At 41.6% G+C, this 15,723-nt stretch overlaps 2 protein-coding genes across 2 annotated transcripts in view; one reads left to right on the top strand and one right to left on the bottom strand.

The window, feature by feature from the left end:
• LOC101853828 (unconventional myosin-IXAa) overlaps positions 1–4,413 on the bottom strand; it is a gene marked incomplete at its 3' end in the record, with an annotated part of 38,704 nt that extends 34,291 nt beyond the window's left edge. The window contains 1 exon segment of the mRNA XM_005089344.2: positions 3,867–4,413.
• Positions 4,414–13,206: 8,793 nt separating this feature from the next.
• Positions 13,207–15,723, top strand: part of LOC101853593 (26S proteasome non-ATPase regulatory subunit 4) — a 14,615-nt gene continuing 12,098 nt past the window's right edge. Inside the window, exon 1 of the mRNA XM_005089343.3 lies at positions 13,207–13,397. Within this exon, the coding sequence (XP_005089400.1) occupies positions 13,372–13,397 (26 nt within the window). The 5' untranslated portion in view covers positions 13,207–13,371. The remainder of the gene's footprint in view (positions 13,398–15,723) is intronic.

Raw genomic sequence — 15,723 nt, 5'->3', positions numbered from 1 at the left:
AGAGAGAGAGAGAGAGAGAGAGAGAGAGAGAGAGAGAGAGAGAGAGAGAGAATTTTTAGTCGGTCAAGAAAACAGGACAGCTGCAATATTTGCAGTCGCAAGAGTAGCAGATTACAACTTTACACCATCACTGGAAAGAAGTAGGGCAAGACACAACAGACCACCTACCACCTACCCAAAGAGGCTGATAATAAATCATTAAATATTAGGGCAAAGTGGAGCATTCAAAAACTTCCAAAACAGAAAGTCCAAAGAAATATATTTAAAACGTCACATCCCCAACCAACCACCCAAACAGGCAGATTATAATCTGACAACAAGAGGGCAAAAGGTAGGTTATAACAAAAACTCCACAAAAAGAAAGTTAAAAAAAAAAAAGAAACAAATGACACAGAGAGCGTTAACCCTCCCAGCAAGTACGGCCTGAGACATGCCCGAGATTTAATCCTTCAAACTCTGACAAGTCATGGTGTCTTTCTTGACATGGTGTGAGCCAGTGGTTTCTTTTTGTTTGTTTGTTTAATTAAGTTTAAATGTAGTACCTGTAGAGGTGTGTTTTTTACACCCCCATCAACACTATTTATTTAGGAGGCAAACTTCCAACCTTTCTTTGTCAGGGCCAGTCTGAAAGGGACACAACATCCCAGGAGAAAGACCAAGATACTCATTCGGGAATTGAATCAGAGTCTCCTGAGTATGACAAAAAAGTGCCTAAACACTACATCGCGGATGCCAGCATAAAAATAATTTCAACTCAACAAGACGTTACAAGAGCACTTCAGGAAACTTTCTTCAAAAAGTAGCATGCTATTACCAAGCTGCTTAACAAAAATTGTTAAAATTAATTGGCCTGACACCAAATGAAAGGAACATGGGAGCAAACAGAAGTATTATAACTCAAAGACAGAAAGTGGAAGTGGACTGGTCACACATTGAGAAAACTGAAAACAAAAATATTTCTAACCAGGTATCAACAAAGAAAAAAAACAAAGAAAAGAGTACTTGGGGGAGGGACTTAAGATTCAGCCAACTGCACAGTGATGGAGACTATTATAGCTCAAAATAAAAGTTCATAGAGAGTTCTTGATGTTGGCCTTACATTCTCCAGCTTAGAGGGTGAGAAGGGATGATGATGATGACAGGAGTCTCGTGGAAAATGAGCACAAGCAAGGACTAAAAACTCATGGATCATTATATTGCCCAATTCATAATCGCATCGCAAAACAGTCATTTTGATATTGTACCTAAAATTTCATGTCGTCAGGCATCCAGATTTATCCAGAAAATCAACATCTCTGAAGACAGTGCCAAGAAAAAAGTAAAGCCCCAAGTCAGCTCCAGAGTACAATAACAGAAAATTTACAAAACCAGATACAGGATTGGAAAGGTGGATTCTGCTGGAATTGCCTCTAATCCAATTCTATGGGCATTCAAACAAATATCCATTAAAACAAAACCATAATACAACCAAAACATTCACAACTTTAACTTTGATTCTGTAGTGTCAGCAATTTTTATTTTTGCACATAATTTTTCTTTTGAACCTTTAAAAGGCTTAAAATTTTGCTATGCCCACCTTTCATTCATGAATTTTCAAACAAGGCATTAAATCATTAAATTATATAATACCTTGGTAACTACGGGAGAGGATGGGTGATCCCCACCACCCAACAGAAATTTTTATACCCAAATGCCCACAAGTGGTTGGCAAGCAAACTGCTTTGGATGGCTTTTTAAAGTCAACTAAAGCTCTAAAAATGAAATACAAAAAGTGCCTTCTGTTCTCACAGTGTACAAAGTCCAGTGGCGGGACGCCATTGGTGCAATTGGTGCAAGCGCTCCACCTAACCTTGACCTTCACCCCCCCCTTCTAATTGTTGTTAAACTAGTCAGTGCTCTAGGCTAGATCTACATCCTTGCGATCCGCCACCCGCTGGCTACGCCAGTGACAAAGTCAAATGTAGGGGGCTCTCGTGGCCTAGAGGTTAAGGCGTTGGCCTCTCATTCACAAGTCCCGGGTTCGAATCCGGGTAGCCACCGAAAAATTTTCTTCTCTAAAATTGTCTCCTTTCACTTTCTTTCTCCTGCTCTCTAGCAGCAATGTTCTGTCGCCTGCTTTCGTCTCCTCTTTCTACCCCTACCCCCTCATCTCCTTAGCCCCCTCCTCTGGACTCCTGACTCTTTCTGCAGCCTTTCAACTGCTACTCCTTGGCTCCTTCTTACTGCTGTCTTTCAGCCACACCCCTGATCTTCTGGTAGGAAAAATTTATACAGCTTTCTCGGACAAAGATGAAAAACCTCGGAGGGCCCGTGTGCAAGTTGCTCACGTTAAAGATTCCTTGGTTGTCTAAAATCGATAAAAGTAGGCTTCAGCCGCCACCCGGACAAAATTCAAAATTTCCTACCAACTGGAAAAGTTTGATGTGTGTCGCACGCTCATATGACCTTATAAAATGCAGTTGCGAGCGCCGTAAAACACTACCAAAAAAAACAAACAAACCCACTCCTACATTCACAACACACTTGAATGATTAAAGTTAGGACTTTTTTAATATTAGCGAAAAAATTATTATAAAAATAGCTCGTTCATCAATGTCTGACAATTACCAAACATCCACCGGGGAGAATATAATATTTCTTCAGCAAAAAAGAAGATTTAGAAGAATGAAATAGCATGTTAAGATTTAAAGGTGAAGGAATAGTGGGGGGGGGGCAAAAACTTAAAAAAGGAGAAAGGACAGGGTTGAAAAAAAAATACACATGTCATGTCATGTAAAAAACATTAGAGTACAGCCGACACCCACATCAATTCATAGGGAGAAGAATCCTGCGAGCTTTATCATAGCAGTGGTCCACTTCATGATTCAAAACCATGTTTCCTGAAGTTCCGTCTTTGTCACACAAAGAGTCGAATGCCTTCACTACCTAATCCGAAAAGGTACATGATATTTGCATCATAAGAGCCTCTAGCATCTGTGGTGTAGTGTTCTGTCTTACTCAGGAGACTGGTTCAATGCCCGAGTAGGAGGAAGAATCATCTGAATAAGTATCTCGGTCTTTCTTCTGGGATGTTTTGTGTAGTACACCAAAAAGCAAGCACTATCACTATCTGTACACTCGTCTAGACTAAATGATCAAAGTCAAAGTCTGGGATCATGTAGATCTAGGTCTAGCAGTGCCTCTTAGCTTAGGCTTAGTTTAGTAGGGGGGATGATTATCTCTAGAACTACTCAACTCTATGTATGCCTACTGGGCCTGCTACACATCCTTGTCCAAGAAATCTATCCTGTCATGACCATGTAATGATGCAGGCTACTGAAGTGAATGTACCATGAAAACTTACTGAACTGTCTGGACTCCCATGATCATGATAGACGTCTTAGATCAGGACTGGGGCCTCTATTTCTATTCGAAGCTAGATCTAGATCTAGTCTCTTTAGTCTAGGCCTAGATCTAGATATCTAGATCTAGAATCTATAAAAGTAAACAGACAGCTGAGACGGAGAGAAATCATGTGTTAAAAATCCGTTAAAAAAAGGACAGGAGGAGGCAAACCTGCTGCATTACAACTCCCAACTCACTGCTCTATCAATGGCTAGATCTAGCCTAGATCTAGATCTATATTAATATATGGTGCTAAACTAGGAGATACCTTAATCCAGATCAGTTGATCATCTTGTAGATCTAGATCTAAACAATCGGTAGATATCTAGAAGAAACGAAGATTAACGGCAGTCGTACGGTCTTGTCCAGATCAAGACAAGAATGACAAGATTATGATGTCTACAGTAGATTCAAGAGATGTGTACAATTTACACCGCACTAATTGTTTTTAATTAAATAAAAACGTGCAAGACTTGTCTTACCTGATCGTGAGTAATGAATAGTCCTCAAGTCCAAATGTCACACAGAAATTAGAAATCAAACCACCTCAAACTCAACTGCAATTGTACGAATACAGTAGTAGATCCTATCTCTACAGAAACGCCCGTAACTCTCAACTTGTCATGAAAATACGGAAGAAAAGAGACGAGAGGAAGTTGATCTATTTTTAGGAGGACTGTTCCGCACTGAATGTCGGCACTTCTTCGTTTTTGTGCTGTTTCAAAATCTGCTAAATTTAGGAATACAATAGTGATATAGCCCACTAGATCTATAGCTATGTTAAAAAATACAATTCATTCGTACAATGTATCATAAAAATATGTATGTAAGTGGTGAGTTGTTTAGTTGACCTATAGCCTATAGCCACTACTGCCCAGACAGTTTGAAGGCTTAACATTCAAAATGCACCTTCTTTGGAAACCCTCTCTGATAGGCCTACAGACCCGATAGGTGAACTCTTTTGTGATTTCGTAAAGTTTCAGCGCCCAGACCCGGTAGATCTAGTGTGTGTGTGTGTGTGTGTGTGTGTGTGTGTGTGTGTGTGTGTGTGTGTGAGAGAGAGAGAGAGAGAGAGAGAGAGAGAGAGAGAGAGAGAGAGAGAAAGAGAGAGAGAGAGAGAGAAATTGTAGCAAAATGTATGACATGCCCCAGTTGCCAGTTGGCAGGAGGGAACGAGAGAAAGATGTGGGAAATAGATAGGGAGAAAGAAAGACAGAGACAAACAAAGAAAAAGAAAAGGCGAGCGATACACAGAGGAGAGTGTGAGAGAGAGAGAGAGAGAGAGAGAGAGAGAGAGAGAGAGAGAGAGAGAGAGAGAGAGAAATAGAGAGGCTCGATTGAAAATATGACATTGTAACTTGATCTTTTCTTCAAATCAAAATGTGATTCCTCCTACGCCAAAACAGAGGAAAAACAATCGTTCATCGAAAGACATCCGCAACCTTCATTTAGATCTAGATGTCTAGATCTAGGTTAGTCTCGAAACTAGATCAATGATTTATGTCTGTCTGTCTGTTTAGGCCTACATGTCGTACTTTGTTACTTTGTTTCCGGTTACTGGGTCTGTATTACTCTGTATACACTCCCACTTGGGAAACTCTGGTGGCGGCAAGAATTCGGTACATAGCCTACAATAGTCCTTTTCAACAAACTCAGTATTAGCCAGTTGTAGAAATGGCGATCACACTGTAACCTAGGAATAATGTAAATAATGATTCATGTCATCATCATCATTGCCTTTCTCACCCTGCACCAGGGTATAGGCCACGGACAAACACCCCCCACTTTTCTCTATCCTGGGCTAGCCTCTTGGTGTTATTCCATGTCTTCCCACTTTTCTGTATATCGATTTCTGTGATTCTTCTCCAAGTTCCACGAGGTCTTCCCCTTGATCTCTTGCCCTGTGGGTTCCAATCCAAAACTGTCTTTGTTATGCAGCTGCCTGACTTCCTGAGAGTATGTCCAATCCATCGCCACCGCCTTCTTCCTACCTCATCTCTGACTGGGATCTGTCTTGTTTTCCTTAACACTTCCACATTGGTGACCCTGTCTGTCCATCTGATCCTCAGTAACTTTCTTAGACACCTGTTCAAGAAAACCTGGATCCTCTTTATACAAGTCTGCGATGCGTTCCATGCCTCACATCACATCCATACATCAGGACCGACTTCACGTTTGAATTGAAAATCCTCAGCTTTGTTCGAAGTGAGATCTCTCTGGTCTTCCAAATCCTATCCAAAGATATGAAAGCAGCCTGTGCTTTTCCAATGCGGGACTTTATTTCAGCACATGTTCCTCCCTCTCTGTCAATTATGCTCCCAAGATAACAGAAGGATTCAACGTTTTCTAGGGCCTTTCCTTTTATTGTGACCTGCTCCTTTCGTTGTGCATCTGTCCTTAGTACCTTTGACTTTCCGGGGTGGATCCTCAATCCAACAGACTCCGATAAGCTGTTTAATACTGAAGTCTTTGCTTGTATCTGTTCCTGGGTGTGCGACAGAAGCGCCAAGTCGTCTGCGAAATCCAGATCGTCCAACTGTGTCCATGGTGTCCACTGTATACCATTTCTGTGTCCTCTGGTGGTTTCCTTCATCAGCCAGTCGATTGCCAATATGAAGAAGAACGGTGATAGTAAGCATCCCTGTCTCACTCCAGTCTTGATGTCAAAGCTGTCCGTGAGCTGGCCATCATGTACAACCCTGCAACTTGTCCCTTCGTACATGCTTTTGATGAGGTTCACCAACTTCTGTGGGATTCCGTGGTGTCTCATTATCTTCCATAGTGTCGCTCGGTCTATACTGTCAAAGGCCTTCTCGTAGTCAAGAAAGTTGACAATCAGCTGGGAGTTCCACTCCAGGGACTGTTCCACAATAATCCTCAGCGTGGCAATCTGGTCGGTGGTTGAGCGATTTTTCCGGAAACCGGCCTGTTCATCCCGTAGTCTTGGATCCGTTCCTGTCTTGATTCTTTCCGGAACGATTCTGTTGAAGACCTTACCTGGTATTGAGAGGAGAGTGATCCCTCTATAGTTGCTGCAGTTGCTGAGATCCCCCCTTTTTTGGAAGCTTCACGAGGTGTCCTTCTTTCCAATCCTTTGGGAACTTGCTCTCATTCCAGATCCTGGTAAACAGTGGGAGTAGGATGTCTGCCGTCACATTGGCATCTGCTTTTAGGGCTTCAGGTGGAATCTGGTCAGGACCGGCCGCTTTACCTTTGTTCAGCTTCTTAATGGCATCCAAAATCTCTTGTTTTGATGGAGCATCACAGCAGATAGGTAACTCATTTCTTGCTGGCAGTATGTTTGGTGGATTACTCGGTTGTGGTCTGTTCAGGAGACTGTTGAAATGCTCTACCCATCGCTTAGACTGAGCTTCCTTTCCAAAAATGTTTTTCCCGTCTTGGTCCTTTACAGGTACTTCAGGTTTCCCATATTTTCCAGCAAGTGTCCTTGTGGTCTGGTAAAGGATTCGCATGTGTCCTCCTACCGCTGCTTCCTCTGCCTTCTCTGCTAGCCTGTTTATGTATTCCTCCTTGTCTTTTCTTATTGATTTCTTGACATCTTTAGCTGTTGTCCTGTTCTGCTCCAATACATCCGGTTTTGCTCCTCTTGTTCTATTTGCATTCGCTTCTGCCTTCAGTTGTTTTCTTATCCTAATTAGATCCAATGAGTGTTGGCTAATCCATTCCTTGTGTTCCCATTTCTTCCCACCGAGTACTTCTTGACATGTTGATGTAAAGACTTCTTTGACCTTGGTCCAGTGTGTATCCACCTCCGTGTCCTCCCCGTCAAGATCAGCCAGAGGTTGAAATCTGTTCCTCAGCTGCAGTTGAAACTCTTCTTTCTTGTGTCCGTCCAAGAGACTTACTTGGAACTTGGTTCTTTTGATTCCTGTGCTGGTTCCGTGCTTTTTTAGTCATAGCTTCAGTTTTGCCAACAGCAGATGATGGTCCGATCCAACATCTGCCCCTCTCTGTACTTTGACATCTTCCATTGAACGCCTGAACTTACGAGAGATACAAAAATGATCTATCTGGTTCTCCGTCACCCCATCTGGCGAAACCCATGTGGCCTTGTGGATCCTCTTGTGGGGAAAAACAGAGCCTCCAATAACAAAACTGTTGAAAGCACATATATTTGCGAATCGCTCCCCGTTCTCATTCATTTGTCCCAAGCCATGTTGTCCCATAATTCTTTCATACCCAACGTTGTCTTGACCAATCTTGGCATTGGCATCTCCCATTATGATGTTGACATCCTTCCTTGGTAGTTTGTCGATGACCCCCTGGAGCTGGCTGTAAAAGGCATCCTTGTTCTCATCTGAAGCATCATTTGTTGGGGCGTAGATCTGTACTCTATTCATGTTGATGTTCTTGCTCCTTGTAGTGAATGAAGCCATGATGATCCTTTCCCCGTGTGGTTCCCATCCTCTAAGTGACTTCTGTGCATACTTACTCAAAATGATTCCCACTCCCTCCGCATGGTACTTATCTTCCCTCCCTGAATACAATACTTGTTCCCCCGAGCTGAGCTGCTTCTGTCCAGACTGTATCCAGTGTGTTTCGCTGACTCCTAGTATGTGCAGCCTGTATCTCTTCATCTCTTGTACTACTTGAGAACTCTTTCCTGCTTCATACAAGGTGCGAACATTCCACGAATCAATCCGGAGAGACTTGTTCGACAGAGAATGTTTCGGGTCAGAAGAGTCCTTTCGGCTTTGTCCGCTGTCCTTCATTGTTCCTGCTGATACAGAAGATCCTCCGTCTCCCAAGATCGAAAAATAAAAAGCTGTGTTTGTCCGTGTTTCTGTAACTTACTGTTTTTTACTGGGTTGGGTAGTTGGCCCTTCGCAAACTGGCACTTTTCGGGCGACCAGATCTATGCACTTTTAGTCGCCTCTTACGACACGCAGTATCACGGCAGGTGTATTCTTTGCTCCCCCATATTAAAACTACGGGGCCCCCCACCAGCAGGGGAGAATGATTCATGTAGCGGTATTATTTTCTATTTGCACAATAGGCCTAAACAATTCAATTGTCTCTGCTTATGAACACGCCACGCGGGATCGGTTCGCTCAAGAGCCCTCTTGCACCGTATGATTATTCTCCCCCCTTCAACATGAAGCCATTTTGAAATGAAAATCCGCCTATACTATAAGCCGGGGCAATAAATTAGTCTAAATTCCAGCTTTACCAGAAAATTTCGCATGTCAAGAATTAAAGAGGTTTTTAGCTGTTGTTTCTCATCTGAACCGTACAAGAACTGAAAAGAATGGTTAGTAAAAACATCATTACCGATTTTATTTAGGGAGTGGGGGGTGGAGAGTGAACTTTTTTCTTTCCTCAAAGCAGTGAAGTTGCGAGCTCACACGACCCTCTTTCAATCTTCGTGTGGTATCGTCATAATTATGGAATCGAAGAAATCGACGTTTTTCTGCCCTTTGGGCAAGTTAGTCCCCAAAATTTCTCTCTGCATCGTTCATCTTTATTTTTTAAAAACACATTTCTATCTGACTTTTACGGATAAACGTTTATCAAAAGCACTTTTTAAAGGTTAAAAAAATGTAAATTATGTGCAGTTTCCAAGGATTTTCAAGCTTTGGAAATCCCCAAACTGTGGCGCCTGTTTTCTCACTGTTTTTTTTTTTGGTTTTGTTTTGTTTTGTTTGTTGTTGCTGTTGGTTTTTTGTGTTTTGTTTATTGGTTGTTGTTTTTTGGAGAGGGGGGGGGGGACTTTTCCTCTGACACGAGGTGAATCCCCACCTCTTCCAATGGCAGATGACGAAAAGATTAAAAGGTTTTTTTTGTTGTTGTTGTTTTGTTTTGTTTTTTTTGTGTTTTTTGGGGGGGAGGGGGTGCCAAAAGCAAGACAAATTAAAAACCTTTAAGAAGATTTCAATAACTTCATATTTTAAAAAAATTGACGATCGCTTGATTCTACCGCGTCGTGACACTTAATTTGTTTCTGACGGCACGTGGTGTCGGCTTTCAGGCCCATATCGGCATTTCAATAAATCACGTGTAATACTGTCGGAAAAAGCGATGCGATGATATGATTGTTTGTTTATATATATGTATGTATTTTTTTATGTTTCTGTTTTTGTAGGCCTTTATACACATGTATTTGTATTGACACCATGAAATGTTCCGCCAATTAGAGAGCTTAGTTTCAGAAGTATTTTTTTCGGTACTTGCACAAGAATAAGGAAATAAAAGTGCTGAAAATTTGAGGTTTTCCGACAGAGTAACAAACACCAAAAAGAGGGAGGAGAGATAAAGAAGATGATAGTTTGATTGGAAAGAAGAAGCACACCACACCAGAGCACCCGCCAACTATCCAATTATAATTAATAGAGGCATATGTCCTTCTAGAGAGATTTCTCAACAAAACCATTGCTCAAGAATAGGCTAAACAACAGTACAAGTACTTGTAGTTATAATCTCGACTAGAAAGACAATGACAGACCCATGCTTCGGGAGAAGATATGCGAGTATTCGAGTACGTTCTGTCTACACAGCAGGGAAGAGTTGGTTGAGGCAAAAGTAGGTACATATGTACTTAATGTTATGTTCTTTTCTTCCGTTTCACCGGTGGGTGTCGCGGTAGGTGCTAGCCAGAAAAAGGTTGTTACACTATAATATAGTATTTATCATCCTCACTGACGGCTGTGTTGAGCGTGGGATCAAATCAGGCTGGGCGTACACGGCTTCTTGCCAAGGAGTAACAGTCCAGGAGGCATCTGGGGCAACGGGCCTCACTACATCAAGCGTGTGCATGGCGATCAAGGCCATCACTGAGGCTCTGAAATGGCTTCGCACAAATGAAAACCAGCAGGCTACCTTTGTTACAAACTCAGTGAGTACTCTGGATAAGATCCTGTCCGGCAGCCTCTATGCAGATTGGTTTAAGACAATCCAAGACAGCAAAATCAGACGCTTGCTGTCGATCTTCTGTCCAGGACATGCCGGGGTCAAGGGAAATGAAAGAGCAGATAAGCTAGCAGGCTCCCCGAACATAGAGGGAGTGCTTACCCTTGATCCTCCAACTGTAATAGCCCTTGTCCGAGATCACATAGCCAGCAGCCGTGAAGAGGACTCCTTCAGGAAAGAGATTGCGATTGAGAAAGGAATACAGCCTTGTGAACGCAGGAGGAGCAGCCAGCGTGACCCCACCAGAAGCTACAACAACCAACTGATGATGGAGACAATCAGCCTGCCAACACTGATATGGACCCTTATGAAGAGGGGCGAGGAAGCTTAAGATCCCAGTTCTACATTCAAACAAATCAAACAAATACCATCATGACTATATTGCACTATGAAGAATCATGACTATATCACACAATGTAACATCGTGCCCACACCACGTAGAAAAAATTCGCCCTGAAGCCTGCAGCCACCTCCGAAAAGGTATGCGAGTCCAGTATTTTAGACCCGATTCCGAGTCCAAGTAATTATGAAATACTCGAGCGAGTACTCGAGTACTCGAAATCTGAACACAGGTTGGGTGTGTTTTGCTTATGCTTGTACTAATTTTTACAACTTAATTAATAATAGTTATAATAAAAAAAGAGTGAAATAAATATTAGTAATGGTTAAAAGAATAAACGAAAACGATTAGGTTGTTGAGATGTTTTTAAAAAGTGCACAACAGCAAAAAAGGACGAAATGGAAAAAGAAATGAAACACAGCAACACACAAAAAACGACCAGAATGACAAATCTGTTGTTTCTACAGCAAGCTCCAACTATAGTGCGGTAAAAAATTCGTGGTGCAACTTATCCTCAAATATTTCTTTAATGGGCGAATCAATGTCATCCATACTTTGCATAGCAGTTTGTATCAATTTGTCTTAACTTAATCATATTTTTCTAGAACAATTGGGGCTAGATTAAAAATCTTTTTAAATTTTTAAAATATAGAATACTTGAAATCTCTGTCATTTGTAAAATGGTATTGTTCACAGCACTTCCCGCTTCTCACATACATTTTGATTACGCTTATAATGGCCTACGCCACAGCTCATCAAGGACACTTTTTACTTGCAAAACTTGTTACAAGAAATTATTGTTATAGTGAACACATTACTTTTGCCCTAATGGCTCTCAAAACATGCGTTCAATAAGCATAATGTCCTGATTAGAAAAACCTGACGGACTTGCTATTAAAAGCTATATTACCCCAGCTGTAAACGTTTTAAAATCTGTAGAAACAACTCACTTAGATTTTTTATTAGTATTTAAAAAGGAATTTTCTAGAATACAGCTTGCAGGTGTTTACAAAAATGTTGATCTGTTACTTATGTTCAATAGTTGAGGAGATATTTGAAAATAAGTCGCATCACGAATTTTTGATCGCACTATAGGCAAAAAATGTAAATAAATGTACTCGAGTAATTACTCGAGTACCCTTACGTTTCGGACTCGAGAAAATACTCGGGGATTTAAATACTTACTCGAGCGAGTACTTTTAAGGACTAAATTCTCGAGTACTAGCATACACCAAGCCTGCAGTAACAGAGTTTCCCGCTCAGCCCAAACAACATACGTTCCACAAATTACGTACAAAGGACTTGTATTCGATTTATCTAAAAATAAAATATATAATAAAACTTCACTGAACATCAAGCGCTGTGCACTTTATAATCTATAATACTACCACAGGAGACTGTAGAACTAGAACACCCCGAAACATTGTTGGCTTCCTGGGAAGCGTACAGTGCAAACAGCCGATTTAAGCACTTCAAACACTAACAGACAAACTTATTCTCATTCCAGCTGGAGTATCACATGTAGGTCATGTTTCATCTTAGATTGAACTAACGAGTGACCAGTCTGCAACAGTGCGTAGGAACTGAGAGATGTGCTCCTTGATATCCGCCTAAGAGCCCGTGGGATCAGTCCAACTGAGACCACACCTTTATTTCTCCCTGTGACCGGGTTCTTAGACGGAGTCCACTCTGACAATAAATCAGTATTCTGTAAGGACCCCGTTTTCTGAAATCCTTTACAAAAAGCAAGCCATTGACTACTACTACTACTACTACAACTACTACTACTACTACTATTACTACTACATGCACTGCTGCTACTACTACTACTACATGTACTACTACTACTACTACTACTAATACATGTACTGCTGCTGCTACTACTACTACTGCTGCTGCTCTTCCTCCTCCTCCTACTACTAATACTACTCAGTGGCGTCGGTAGCCTAGTGGTTATAGGTACCGGACTCGTAATCCTGAGGTTGCGGGTTCAGGGGTTTGCTGTGTTCTTGGGAAAGGGACTTTATACGAATTTCCCACTTAGCTCCGTCCTTTCGGAGATGGTCGCGTTTAGTAACAGTGTTGATAGAGGTGTTAAACCTATTTCACTATTTTCTACTACATGTATTACTACTCAACACGCAAATTTCTATACTTTTAAAAATACATGTATTTCCACCGTTTTTCATCAAATTAATCTTCACGAAATTTTGACAGTATGAAGAAAAGATGTAACATTAAATTTGTGTCGGCTGAATTTTAAATAATGGAATAGATTTTTGCCTGGAGCGTGGATTTTTGTTGTTGTTGTCTTCCGCACAATAGATCCAATTATTATTCGCTTTAGTCACAGTGTGTGCACTAGTGTCCACTTTTTATAGTCAGTTGTCCGTGTCGATCTTTTTTTTTTTTTTGTGCCTGTGTTTTGTGTCTGTTGAATTCAAAACGTGATACGCCCATCCCTTGAATCACGTCTGGCTGGTGATCATCGTTTAAAAAGTGGGGAACTGCACTGAATAGGAATATCATAAAAATAGAAATCCAATAAATTTTGTTTTGTTTTGATGTGCATTAAATTTTGAATGATATTTGTACAATTGTCACTATTTCACTTCTAAATATTTGTTTTTCCAAAATATTAATTTTGAGATAATTAAACCAATGGTCTTCGCCTTTTCAGCCAATGCCCGATACTGTTATAATTGTCAGAGGAAAACAAAATGGTGCTGGAAAGTACAATTATCTGGTGAGTTGACTCTGATTTGAAGTACATTTCTAGAAAACCAGGGTAATAAATTGATGTTTTGACCCCCAGGTTGTATTCACAATAATATGTTTTCCAACTTTATGGAAAGTATGTGCGATTGGAACCATGTTTGTGGGATAAGTCGAGTATCACAACCCTGTGTCGTAGTGACAAAGCAAACTTCAGGACGTTTCACGACACCAGCCACAGGCCCACAGGACTTTACCACGGTCTTCTACTTCTTGGTGTGGACATGGTGTTGGTTTTCTTCTTTATTTTCATGTCCTGGACTCCCTCACATTTTATATCTGGAATGCTCAATTAATGGGCTGAAATGTAAAAGGCCACCTCTATTCTCACCCGGAGTGAGAATAGTGCAGGCGGGTCTTGTGGCTATTCTCACCCGGTGCGCGTTCGTCATCAGAAGCAATGACCAATGAAGTGATCCCGGTCTCTACCCATCCTGAGGCGAGTCACGAGTGAGGCAGGACAGGAAGGCGGAGTCATGAGTCACAGGAAGTCGGAAGTGATGTCATGCTGGACAAGAATCAGAGTCCAAATAACATTTTTTCATATTTGGACTCGAGTCCAAATAGTCACTTCGTTAGTCGTTCTTCAAACGTCAAATAATTCCAACTAACTATAAAATTTGGTAGAGCCAATTGCCACAGTGAAGCGGTGGCAATTGACAATAATTGACTGCAGCGTCAGTTGCCACAGAGTGAAGCGGTGTCAATCTGAAAACAACACTAGATCTCTAATGGGTCAATTTGTTTTCTACTAGTAATACTAGGGATGTAATTTCATTGGATGAGCATCTAGTCTAGAGCTACGGTACCAACTTGGCGTGTTTTCAATGAGACGTAGGCCTAGATCTAGGCTAGCCTTAGCCTACACTTCTGTGTAGAACCAACACAGACAATTCTAGAAGTAGGAGGTCACAAACGTACACAAACTTGAGCAGAAATTCATTTTATATCGGGGAAAATTAAATCCGGGGGACAGGGGTCTGGAAAAAAAGACACACACTCACACACACACACACACACACACACACACACACACACACACACACACACACACACACACACACACACACACACACACACAGGGACAGAGAGGCGAGCGCACAACACCGAGCACTCAAGCACAGTAGGCTAGATCTACTCACCAACGCAAAAGAGCTCCAATTTACTCGGTGGCAATTGAAGCTGCTGTCCATTTTTGTCAATTGCTGACTCGGTGGCAATTGACGTTGGCAATTGACGTTGTGTCCTTGGGAAAGGCACTTTGCACAAATTTTCCTCACTTCACCCAGGTGGAAATTGGTACCCGGCTATAGACAGTGAAAGATCTTGTCAGTTTGATAGTGTTTGAGCGCGTGAAATCCGCAGCTTGCACTGTATGCTTTCTCGGAAGCTGAGAATGTTTCTGAGTGTTCTCAGAAGGTCTGCTGGGGGTAATAATGGTTATAAAGCGCACAGAGCATGCTCTTGAGCATGGATATGCGCTATATAAATGCAATTATTATATTATTATTAGATCTGTCTCTCGCTCGTAGCTCATCAAACATAATATATGATCTTAATCTAGGCCCGAATAAGGGGGCTGGGAACTCCTGAAAAAGCGCCAAATTGTGACTACTCGTCAGTGCCAGGGGTCGCTGCTCGGGAGTAGTAGGCTAGATTCTAGGCCTAGACCTATGCTTTCTTTTTTTTTTTTACTGCTTCAGTTTTTGTAGTGCAGATCTATGACTGAGGCAACTTTGGCAATTTATTGTAGTGTAGAGGAGAGATACTGGGAGTTGAAGGGAAAGGAAGAAATTTGAATACATGAACGCTCGGGAAAATAAACTTGAGCTCTATTTCTCTGAATGGTTTCCATTTTCGAGATTTTTTGGTTAACATCATGTGAGAGTTCGGCGTCATCTTTCATCCTGTTGTTCTGCGTGGACTGCGAGGAAGCATTTTTTGCATCGAATTCAGTTTCTAGAGCTACAGATTTTTAGATGTCTGAATGTTCAGATACTTTAATTCTGGTAACATTCCCTGACTATATTTCATTTGAAAATGCCTTCAAGAGGTATGCGAGAAAACAAGACTGCTCGACTTTGGCAGTAGAAATTTAACCTTTTTGTATAGTCACCCCTAAAGCAATAAATCACACCAAAAAAACTAAACACCCACACCCCCTTCCCCCACCCCTTCCCCCCTTCCTTCTTTCCTTCCCTCCTCCTACACCTCCACTCCTCCTACACCTCCACTCCCCAATCACTCCAGCCTCTTTCACTATCACCATAAATATCGACCCTCTCTTACAAGAGCCT

Source organism: Aplysia californica, unplaced genomic scaffold (assembly GCF_000002075.1).
Source record: "Aplysia californica isolate F4 #8 unplaced genomic scaffold, AplCal3.0 scaffold00005, whole genome shotgun sequence".
NCBI lineage: Eukaryota > Metazoa > Mollusca > Gastropoda > Aplysiida > Aplysiidae > Aplysia > Aplysia californica.
This window is presented reverse-complemented; position numbering and strand designations above follow the sequence as displayed.